This window comes from Branchiostoma floridae, chromosome 2 (assembly GCF_000003815.2).
Source record: "Branchiostoma floridae strain S238N-H82 chromosome 2, Bfl_VNyyK, whole genome shotgun sequence".
Classification (NCBI taxonomy): Eukaryota; Metazoa; Chordata; class Leptocardii; order Amphioxiformes; family Branchiostomatidae; genus Branchiostoma; species Branchiostoma floridae.
The window spans coordinates 8,815,206-8,827,150 of NC_049980.1; the positions used below are offsets into that span (position 1 = coordinate 8,815,206).

The 11,945-nt window shown below is 45.8% G+C and overlaps 1 protein-coding gene across 1 annotated transcript; it reads left to right on the forward strand.

Moving 5' to 3' along the window:
- The first annotated feature begins 8,958 nt into the window (after window positions 1–8,958).
- LOC118403280 (gonadotropin-releasing hormone receptor-like) lies at window positions 8,959–11,734 on the forward strand. The gene is made up of 3 exons (XM_035801929.1): window positions 8,959–9,859; window positions 10,256–10,466; window positions 11,113–11,734. The coding sequence occupies exons 1-3, from the start codon at window positions 9,293–9,295 to the stop codon at window positions 11,544–11,546; spliced, it is 1,212 nt and encodes a 403-aa protein (XP_035657822.1). The 5' UTR covers window positions 8,959–9,292; the 3' UTR covers window positions 11,547–11,734.
- Window positions 11,735–11,945: the final 211 nt, after the last annotated feature.

Genomic DNA, 11,945 nt, shown 5'->3' on the forward strand with positions numbered 1-11,945 from the left:
ATCCTCATTATGGGTTCTCATTAGCATGTGCGTACGTTTTTGTCTATGGAGAATCACTCTCAAAGTTATCAGCATAAGTACTTAATTTTTTCTGCAAGTTTCACCCGAAACATCTTACGTTCTACTTTATAATTAGTGTAACTTGTCTCAAACGTCCTTAAAAGCTCTTTTCGAATGAACAGTAAGTTTCTTTCGTGTTTTTTTCACCCGTAAAAAATGGTACATGACTTTAGTTAGGGAGGTAAAAGGCGGTGGAAGAGTAGGCCTTGGCTCTGCCTTCTAATACCGTGCTCTTGACACAGTTGACAACAACCCACAACCCCAACGATATAAAAAAAGGGCAATGGGTCTACCTTTAAGTTCTACAAGACTTGTCGGTACCTAAAGGATCACCGATCGCATTAGGAGTCTACGGAACCAAAAGTTCAACTTGGATAACGGATGGGAAGACCGGCCCCGGTGACATGTAGCGGTACGTCACATGTACCTAATCGCCCGGGGTTAAGTAATGGATGCCCCCTGATGCTATCAGGGCGATTAACATTTGGCGGAAATGTAGCGCCTGGGCACTGCGGTATTCGCCTCGTGAACACAAGATAGCCCGGGGTTCGGGAGGTTAATAACTAGCTATAGCTTCGGCACTGGGAAATGTCATTCATCAGGCGAATCAAGGACACCATTTGTCAAAAGGGATGGCCTTTCAATATGGTCCTCATGGCGGAAAGTAGCATTTCAGCAAATGTGAACTTTTCTGACTAAGAGTGGGTAGGAGTGAGGGAGAGAGGAAGGATGAAGAGGAAGGAGATAGGAAAGGAGAACAGGAAGGAGGGAGATAGAAATAGAGAGAAAGGTGTGAGAGGGAAGAATAGAGGGGAGATAGAGAAGGTGATGAGAGAGGGGGAAGAGAGAGGGAAAGTGAGATGAAGGAGAGTGAGAAAGAAAGCAATAATTGAATAACATTTGCAGCACAAGGCTGAATTGTAGTTTTAACAATAGGTAAAACCTAAAGGGCATATTCTCTAAAGTAGCTGACATTATAAACATCAAAGTCATAAGACATTGATGAAAAGTGAATGTATTTCGGATTTGCCTCACTGATGGGTGTTCTGTTCTTAGTTGAACCATTTCCACCACCATTTCCGCGCCCATCAAAGGACCACATAACGATCGTCTATGGCCGAGGGGTACCTTTTGCGTGAGTCAATAACCACATAAACCATACAGAATGGACCTCATGAGAAAACGCGATCTCGAAGTCTGGGTATTATCATATTTCACAAGCAGTCCCCTGAGTGTTTATCCTTTGTTGTTGACTAACATTGATTTTCTGTGGGATCTTGGTGCAAACTACGAGATAGATATATGAACACACCTGGGACTATGTACAATGTACAATGATTATACTCATCACCGTAGTTAGTAAATCTTTTATGTTGTCAAGTTTGAATCGCCCGGCAACGTTCGCTGTGAAATCTTTTTAGGTGGGTTCACACATGCGTATATACTCCGTATATCGTCCGTATGTGGTTTGTATGGACGTTTTAGCCTCTGCCAGGCTCCGCTGGAAAAATAGTAGAAATTTGACAGATATAGCCAGACAACATGCCAGCAGAGTTAGCTGGTCGCAAGCCATACTCTTCGGACAGCTAACTCATCTGGTATGTTATGCATCTATATCTCTCTAATGTCTTCATACTATTTCTTCACCGACCCGTGGAGCCTGGTAGAGGCTAAGAATTCCACACGGACCTCATACGGACTTCATTGTATACGGACGTGTGAACCCGGCTTTTGCAGGCGCGAGGCAGACATTTGTGACTATGTACGACAAGCTTTTAGGTATCGTTTCAGACTCATCTCAGCGTATTACTCAGCATATTACTGTGCGCACGCACGCACGCACACACACACACGCACACACATGCACACACACACACACACACACACACACACACACACACACACACACACACATCTACGCGCGCATACAAACACACACACACACAAACACACGCACACGCACTTACACACAGATATACGTACGCGCGCATACACACAAAGACACACGCACACACACGCCGGTATTCTTGCAATTGCCGTGTAGTCATGATACTGCCATGTAGCCGTTCTACACGTCGTTAATTTTGGCCTTTTCTTGAAACAGTACTTCTTACCGACTCCCATATTTTCCAGCGTTATCTCATCCGTCTCTTATCTTAATGGATCACTTTCCTCGCAAACAACTGGGATTCCGAGACGCGCGCCCTATACTACTTCCCGGGAACTGGCAATTTGACCGGGGAATGTAAAGTTTATTTCCACATCGTTCCCTTAAGTGTGCTTAAGGTAGGCTGTATGGCGACTAATTACACGGCGCACCGTCGGGGGTCGAGGATTTATCTCCTTTCAATTGATCGTCTGTATCGGGGTGACGAGGTTGTGGAGTCAGTGACGCAGGAGGGGGGTTATTGATCACATCTTAGCTCTGATGGGTCAGATGGCTCGATCGTTCCGCCATCTCATCCCTCATCTTCGTCAAATTGATGAAAAAAGACAGTACTTATTAAGGCCATTTCACACGAGAATCGGAATGAGCCGGAAAGCAGTTTGAAAAAGATTCGTATATTCCTGGAAATTCGTAGTGTATTCCAGTAATGCTCACTGCATTCCAGATACTTGTGCCTATTCTTATGGCCGTCCCGAATGTTTTTGTCATGCTTAAAACTTTCGAGGTGCATTTGAGGTGGAGAAATATCGAACGGCATTCAATGTGTATTCTAACTATTTTAACTGCAGTGCGATTGAATTCTAAGGCATTCCAACATTATTCGAAGCGTTCTGATATCACTCGATGGAGAAGCGACCGGCCACAGGAATGAACACAAATATCTGGAATGCAGTGAGAATTGCACTACGAATACCCAGGAACATACCCAAGAATTTTTATTCGGACGACATTCCGGCTCATTCCGCCTCTCGTGTGAAGAGGTATTAGGTCCATTTGGAATTCCCACCCGAATGCGGCACGAATTTTGCAAATTCTTCATTCCGGTTGGTTCTGCTTGATTCCTGCTGATTCATTTTCAGTGTGAAGGCCCTATTACCACGGTACACTTTGCAGAACTATGGACCAAAAGTTCAGTGTCCATCTTTCATGACAAGTTGTAAGAACTTCCATAAAAAAAGCTCTGTATTCCGCTTCTCTTTTCCATCTCCATTATGTCACCATGAGGTCATTAGCATCCATTATTCCTAATACCTGCATTTATATCCAGAACAGCCACGCTGTGTATCAAATACAACCAGGTCTCTCAGCCGTACAGTCGGCTTTCTTGGTGCTTACATGACGCATATCCGATGACAGTACAATGAGATGATGGAAAGCCACTAACGGACGGCTTGGGCCACTTGGAAATCTACTCTGCACTTAAAGTGATCCAAGGAGCAACATCACCGCGGGTGTTGTCTTAAAGGCTGATTTGGAAGCTTTTCTTGTAGGTTTAATATCAAGGTAATGTCCCCATGGGGGGATACCTGTTCCCAGGAGCCGCACGAGCGGGATGAAAGTGGTTTATATTGGAGAGAGGTGCCGCTTCGTGTGTGTAAGAACAGAGTCGACAACTTTGCAATTGGATCAGTTCGCCGTTAGCCAAGTATCGCATGAGTGAGTGATGATCATTTATCACAAGGCTTGCCTGTTCCGGTCCCAGGGGAACATTAGGGTACCCGTGGGAGATCTTCAACAGGTGAGTAAGAGTGAACGGGTTAGAGTGGAGTAAGTTAGAATGGGGTGCATTTGAGGATACAGGTGACAGCGGGAGGGTTTGATTTATGGTGCTACCTTTGCTTGTGAGATTTTTTACTTGTGGATACCTCTGTGCCTGTGTAGTACGGGCACGGCAGAAAGTTGCATCGGTCCTCAGGACTTGGCCAGGAGAATCTCAATATATCTCCATTCGTTCGCCATGAAGCTTTTTTTACTACATGATTGATTATGTACCAGTTACCCCTTTTACCGACCAAATCTTCCAGGGCAAAAGCAACCGTGACTGTACTCAGGCAATCAGTACTAGTGCATACCAAAGACAGAAAAGTGAATGAATGAATGAATGAATGAATGAACGAACGAACGAACGAAAGAATAAATGAATGAATGAATGAATGAATGAATGAATGAATGAATGAATGAATGAATGAATGAATGAATGAATGAATGAATGAATGAATGAATGAATGAATGAATGAATGAATGAATGAATGATCTTGCCGGCTCTGCAGAACTGAGCTAAGACCAGCAGATTCTGAACGAATGCTTGTATTGGGTCATATTTCCAAATCGGCGCCCGGTCGGGCAGCTTGCAGGAACGAAAAGCAGGATATAAAAGAAACGAAACACATAAACGTTAAAAAAATGCTGTGAGCATAATTCTTGATTATTTTCTTGAGCTACACTTTTTTTCGTTCCCGCAAACACCGTAGCACAAGGGTGGTATGTGACTCTAAACTTGAAAGGCAATATTTTTTGCAAAAATGTAGAATGTTTTCCCTCTAGCCTTGTGTCAAGCTATTCGCACATAATACTATATCATTAGGCTCGCCTCAAAGTAATGTGTGCGCGTGAAAAACATTGGGGTTTTGAATAGCCCAGGTAGCCAGGTCTAGAGCATAGCTCAGCCTTTTTCGTAAACCCTTTCTGCTAATGCTAACGTCACATTTGCACAAAGGGGCCCGGCCGGGTAGGTTAGGGGCTGAATTGTTGCACTTTCGGGCGGGTCCCCGTGAGACCCCCGGCGGCTGCCGGGCTATTTTGGGGCTCGGGCGGGGCCCCGGTTGATTCTAAGTCGGACATAAAATCAACCGGGGCCCGGGCAGGAAAATACGCCGAATCAAAGCCGTCAACTAACCGTGGACACATCGGCAGGGTCCCCTACAGTACCTACCCGGTACCCGCTCGGTACTCCGACGGTACTGTACGGTACAAGCCCAACCTTCTTGCATTACAAACTATTGCATCCGTTATGTCATCCCGGAACACCGCCGGGGCCGCTGACGGGTCCCTCGGTCATCAATCAGGACAATTTGGGCCATGGTCACATTTCCACATAGGGACCCTGCCGGGTAATTTACGGACTGTTTTTTGGCTCTTCCGGTCGGGGTCCTGCTGGTCTCCCAGCGGCTTCCGGGTTATTTTTGGTCTCGGGCGGGGCCCCGGTTGGTTTTAAGTCGGACTTAAAATGAACCGGGGTCCCGGCGGGAAAATCATTAATGAAATATCATCAGTAAAACATTCATTTTCTACTCTTCTCAATGGAAGGTCCCACACGCATAAGGCGCATAAAGGACTTAAAGTCGCAAGATCTAGAATGTTCTCGCATTTATAGCTTGCTCATCAGCGTATCGTAGACCCAAAAACATGGTTCGGAGCCTAACCCAACATCTTCTTCTCTGGCACTACCGTTGCGCTTGTCTCTCCTCTTCCACTACCCATGTAGCAAGAACAAGGATGAAACGGTGACGACCCGTCGCCACCCTCAGCCTGAGCTGAGCAAGCGGATTGTGCTCACCCTGTCAGTCGAAGTGCAGTGGCATTCTCCGCTTCTAGTAGTGTTAGTACCTCGTGGCACAGTTGCAAAAGTCAACGAAGACGAGCCAAACAATGCTCGAGCCGCCCCCCCCCCCCCCCCCCCCCAAAGAAAACATGATGGCCGTGGTCCGTGGGGCGTAAGACAGGGACCATACAATTATTTACAAGGGGTGAATCGGCCGACCCACTGCCAGACCCCTACGGGGTACCCGTGGACATCCACAGGGCAGCTCACGGTTGCCTGACGAACATCGAGCAATAAAGGGTTAAAGCATACGACTATTGCACGGAAGCCACCGGAATGCCCACCGGAGCCCCCCGGGACCTCTAACGGGACGCGTGAAGAAAAAATGATTTGTGACTACGTGAGGCGATGTCTTCCCGGCTTCATAGCCCGGCCGGGGCCTACATCGGTTAGACACCGCGCGGATCCCCTATGTAATGTGACGTAGGCCTAAGAGGAAGAAAGAAAAGAAATACACCAGCAAAAACAATTTTCTCCTTCGGGAAAACATAACTTAAGCCCCCTTCACACGAGAGCACGAATGAGCCGGAATGCCGTCCGAATGAAATTTTTTATTCTATTCGTGGCAATTCCTCGCAATTCGTACTGTATTCTAAAAATTCTTACTGCATTCGAGATATTCGTCCCCGTTCTTTTGGCTGGCTCGAAAGTTTTTGACATGTTAAAAACTGTCGAGGTGCATTCGAAGTGGAGAAATATCGAATGGCATTCGTAGTGGATTCTTAGTGTATTCTAACTATTATGACTGCATTTTGACCGCATTCTACGGCATTCTAACATTATTCGAAACATTCTTATCTCATTCGATGGAGAACCGAAACGGCAAGCCACCTCGAATCCTGCCAGAATGTGGCCGAAAGAATATTTCGAGTGCCGTAAGAATGTGTAGAATGCACTACGAATTCACAGGAATAGACAAGAATTTTCATTCTGACGGCATTCTGGCTCATTCCTTCTCGTGTCAAGGGGATTTAAGGCCCATTTGGAATTCCCACCCGAATGGCCCCGAATGTGACACGAAGTTTGCAAATACTTCATTCCGGCTGATTCGGCTTGATTCCTCCTAATTCGATTTCCGTGTGAAGGCCCTATAACACTGGAACAGAATAAATCGTCAGTTGGTGGCAAATCCACATTCTGTGTTAGGCACTATGATGAATACGTCTTGCATTCACAGAGTTGTATTCTAAGAAGACTGAATAATACTTGCAATTTCCTCTCAGTCTCCCTTATCAAATCTTAACTTGATGGAATCTCACAATGCTGTACAAATAGCGATGATATCGGTTGGTAGTACAATCATACGCTTCGGTGCAAGATCAGCCCATACCGTAAGCAAGACGGATGCCATGCGTAAGTACGCACACGTCTTGTAAAGTAAGATTGATAAACTAGACTGTTGAGGTGCGCGAGTGAACCCGCCTACGCACACGGTACGAACCCGGTTTAACCTACCGATAGGACATGCGGTAAGCGGGCGGTAAGCCGGAACCAAGGGTCCGGGCTTACATCCGGATTTACCGCAAGTCTGACCTTACAAAGACAGTTAACAAGAATTCACTGTTACAGTCTCTCCCCGAAAGATCATATACTTACTTTATCTAAAATACAAACAGGATGTCATCTCGAGTGGGTTCGTCAGTCTGAAGTGACAAGTAGAGCTGTGGCTCAGAGCAATTTGCGCTTTGCTAAGGATAAATTTGGTATCTCACTGCACTTGGGACACCGGTGCGGCACTGCGGGGTTCGTTCACTGCGGCGCTGTTGTGTAATTTTCTCCATTTTTTTTATAACTTAGATATTACGTAATACGTAAAAGTATGACTTACAAGACAACAAATTACACAAAACATAAGAAATTAGTTCTTGATCTCTAGCTAGAATTCGTTGAGTATATTTCGAACCTCGCAGTGCCGCATTGGTGCCCCAAGTGCAGTCAGATACCACCTTTCAAGTACGCCTGGGACGAAAATAATTTTCTAGTTGCTAATGTGCGAGCTTCTTCCACAACCTGGTAGATGATATCTCCACCATGCAGGTTTTTGGAATGTCGTATTTAAGTCAGCATAACGGTCTCGTGCTATCTGGCACACTGAGCCATCATATCAGCGTGTGCATTGGATCTTGAGGATCCTGAGGATCTTTGAGTGGTGATGTTTTGTGGCGAATTATCGGGAACAGCCTTCCAAGAAAGGTACTACGGCTCGCTGGACATAATTGCCTTGTTGTGTAACAAATTACCTGGTCGCATGGTTCACACGTTTCCTGATCGCATACGTTGATACTGCGTTGCGTCTGAAACTACGAACTTCAAACTCTGCAAGAACCCGCGGAAGCAAAGCATCCTTTTTGCTCCATAATCCACCTATTATTAGGAGTTCCACGCTGGGAGCTTCTTTCCTAGAACTACATCGTTATAAGATTCCACGGACTTGCTTCCCTGTACATGTGTGCTACAATCTTTTTAAGTCAAGGGTTAACAGACATCTTTCTTCACAATACAGTATTGTAACCCAAAACGCCTGATGAGTGGCTCCTTGAGCCTTGTTTTGCGGTGAAGCCTAAGTAAGTAAAAAAACAACAACTGCGCATTGTACATAGGATTTCAACACCTTCACGCAATGTTGTAGAATGTATATCTTTCTTCTTTTGGCGACCGCAAACGTTACTTCTATATTTAGGTTTTCAAAAGCGACTGAAACAACTTTGGGCGTATTCATCAGGTCAATGCGCGAATATGCAAACGTTCCCTTTTGAAATTATGAAATTGGATTTTACAGTAATTGAATGAATGCTTTCTATAAGTGATATGTTTGATCATATTTCCACATTCATTAGACAGAATGAAGGCAGCAGGGTGACCTAGAATTCCAATGGTAGCCGTTTGGGGGTCCCATTTTGAATGGCGATGATGTCATTGTCCAAATGCCTGTGTGTGTCCGATAGTCCTGACGACTGTTAAACCAGGGGATGATCTAATTTGAAAAGCCTCATGGCGTCAATGGTTTACAGACTACCAAGATATAATTAATTTATAACCAGAAAGCAGATTGCTACACACAGTTATTAAAAGGCTGAATGATAATGGATTATATGTATTTACTGCCGAGTGTAGATAGAAAAGCAATTGAAGTACAGTCGTTTGCAATTGCTATGTCAAAGAGTTGTCCTTGAAATCCGAACTGAGTGCAATTTGTTTTGGGTTTGTTTCTGTTTTGTACTCATATGAGGCTTATCAACCCTGAAATACTTCTTTTTAGCGTGTATGGGTGTCAGCGAATCTCAATCCAACGGAAGCGATCTATACCTGGAGAGCCAAAAAGTGAAATGGCCGGCACCAAGGCTTGAAATTATCTTCAGAAACTGGTTATCTACACATGCAAAAGCCTTCCACATCGGTTCCCCGAACAAAAATTATATGTCTTGCTATTACATTGCACAGATTCTTGCTAATGGTCACATTTTGTTTTCGTAGGAGGCATTTAGACACACTCCGGGAAAGAGAACAGCCATCAGGTACAGGGGTGAAGTAGAGTGTGTAATGAAGTGAGTACATCAACTGGACAAACAACTGTAGTTGCAAACGGATCTGGTCAACGGACGAACTGAACGATGTGGACAACGCAGAGGTAGTTTCAACGAAGAAATTTGAAGACTTTAGCGGGACAGTTCAACGCCTACAATATGGTGAACGCTTCAGAAACTCAGCCGACGCTTTGTCCGTCATCGAATGTCACCAATGCGTCAACTTCGGCATGTTTCAACGTGTCAGACGTTCAGGGAAACGGACCGGGTACGAATACGACCACATTTTCCCTGCCGTACCCTCTACCAGTGTTCGACTACCCTGCAAAAGTGCGCGTCATCGTGACGTTCGTGCTGTGCTTCGCTTCACTCGTCGGCAACCTGCTGGTCTTCATCACGATGTTCCGAAATCGCGCCAGGAAGTCTCGCGTGAACTTGCTCATCATGCACCTGGCCGTGGCCGACATCTTCATGACGTTAATCGTGATGCCGCTAGATGGCGTGTGGAACTTGACGGTCCAGTGGTACGCTGGTGACGTGGCTTGCCGGATCCTGCAGTTCCTGAAGCTGTGGGCGCTGTACGCGTCTACCTTCATCCTGGTGGTCATCAGTATCGACCGTTGTATGGCCATCCTGCGTCCCCTCAGCTCGGCAAATGGCTACAAAAGGGGCAAGATCATGGTCGGCATCGCCTGGGGGGCCGGTGCGGTCCTCAGTACACCCCAGGTAGGCATTAAAAACTTAGCTGTATTGAGTCCTCTCAAGGAAGTTGTGTTCTCTTAGCTCTAGGTTTGTGGTTAGGCTAACTCAAAAAGTTACGAGTAGGAAAATGGGCGAAATTTCATTGTTTCATAATGTGTAGTTTACGCGCTGTCTTTTTGCACTTTCCGGCGTGACCCCTACATGGCCCCGTGGGACATCCGGAGGCTATCAAGCTATTTTGGGGCACGGCTGGGCCCCTGGATTTCATAAATATGTTATGCTACAAATTATATGAATATGTTATGGACAAATTTGTGGCTTCAGATCTCGAGTCCGACCGGGACTCTACGGGCATCGGTGCAAATAGAGATAAAACTTTGATGGTGGTAGTCATGCATCTTGACTTCTCTGCATATACAGGCCGTCATCTGGCACCTGATCCACGTGCACCCGACGCCGATGGTGACCTTTATCCAGTGTTCCACGCACGGCTTCTACACCGCCGACTGGCAGGAGCAGCTGTACAACGCATGCGTGTTCTTCCTGGTCTTCATCTTCCCGCTCACCATCATGATCACGTGCTACCTCCTGATCCTGGTCAAAATCACCCGCAAGTACCGGGAACTCACAGGTCAGTAGGGTGGAGTTAGCGATGTAGTTTTCAATAAGCCCTTTCACAGAGATAAGAACGCATGTGCGGCGACAGGAATTCAAGGTAATATGTCAAAGGGTACACGTTAGGCCCCGAAATTGTAAGCAGTCGAAGGCTTGTCTCGACCATTGCATAACAGTGTCCAGACGGGTTTTGTTTTCAATTTCGGGGCCTTACACTTTGACATATTACCGATTCATTACTTAAAATTCCTATCGCCGCACATGCATTCTAACCACTATGAATTGGCGTATTCAAGGGTGGTGTTGGCGTATTCATTTTACAGGCTCTTTATCTGCTTGTACAAAGTAAATCTAAAAATTCCGCAGAATCACGCTCATATTTCCAGGACTATGATTGCTCTGAATTTGAGCTTTTAGCTTCGCCAAGGTTATTTTTATCCTGATTTAGGGCCAAAGGTCCCTGGATATACTTTTAAGTAGTGTGAATGAAATTAAGTTGTATGTTGTGGAAACTGAAGACATCCAATCAGTGTTGTAAGTTGTCACCACAACAAATCAGTGAGAGGTGGTAGAAGATACCACTCGATGAAGAGCGCCAATCACTAAATCCTATCTATAGAATTTTACGAATTGAATGTCTAATCAAATTGTTTGATATCCAGATCCAACAGCCAATCAAGACAACATACTGCGCCATTCCGGGTCTGCCCGCCTGGCCAAGGCCAAGGACAGAACCTGGCTGATGACCTTTGTCATCGTGTCGGCTTTCGTCATCAACTGGTCCCCTTATTACGTCATCTCCATCTGGTACCTGGTGGACAAGTCCATGGTGCACTACATCTCCAAGTCCGCCAGCCACACCCTCTTCATCTTCGGCCTGACCAACCCCTGCCTCGACCCGCTCATCTACGGCCTGTTCTCCATCAACTTCTCGCGAGAGTTCCGGCGGTGCTGCGGCTTCTTGAAGCGGCGGGACCTGGCCAATGAGAGCCCGTACACCATGCTGACCGTGGTCGGTGCACACGGGGACACGGCCGGGACCAGAATGACGCCGTCAGTGTCAGCCAGTGCTCAGTTCATCAGCACACCCACCTGAGACGTCTAGACCGTCAGCGTCTTTTCTGAGCCCCTTCACTTTTCTTGAATTTTAGAGCTGGCCTAGATCTTACATTCTCTTCCTCCGTTGATCGACTTTGTGGCCTTTAATTTAAGACACATCCGTCTTATAAGTACAAATTGCGAGAAGTCATTTGTTCTAATAAACTTTACATTTGTTTGCGTCTACATTCCAAGAAACAGATTCCTGTCCTTGAGAAACAGATCTCTAACTAAAATAGGTCCCTGACATTGAGAAACATATCTCTGACCTTGTGGAACAGATCTCCGACCAAAACTGATCTCTAATCTCAGACCAGAATAGACCCTGATAAACAGATCTCTACCTTGAGAAATAGATCTCTGACTAAAACAGATCTCTGGCCTTGAGAAATAGATC

Bases quoted from the DNA above. Each gene is read 5' to 3' on its own strand.
- LOC118403280 (XM_035801929.1), top strand. From the start codon at position 9,293: ATGGTGAACGCTTCAGAAACTCAGCCGACGCTTTGTCCGTCATCGAAT. The intron at 9,860-10,255 runs GTAGGCATTAAA...CTGCATATACAG, and splicing joins CGGTCCTCAGTACACCCCAG to GCCGTCATCTGGCACCTGAT. The intron at 10,467-11,112 runs GTCAGTAGGGTG...TTTGATATCCAG, and splicing joins CAAGTACCGGGAACTCACAG to ATCCAACAGCCAATCAAGAC.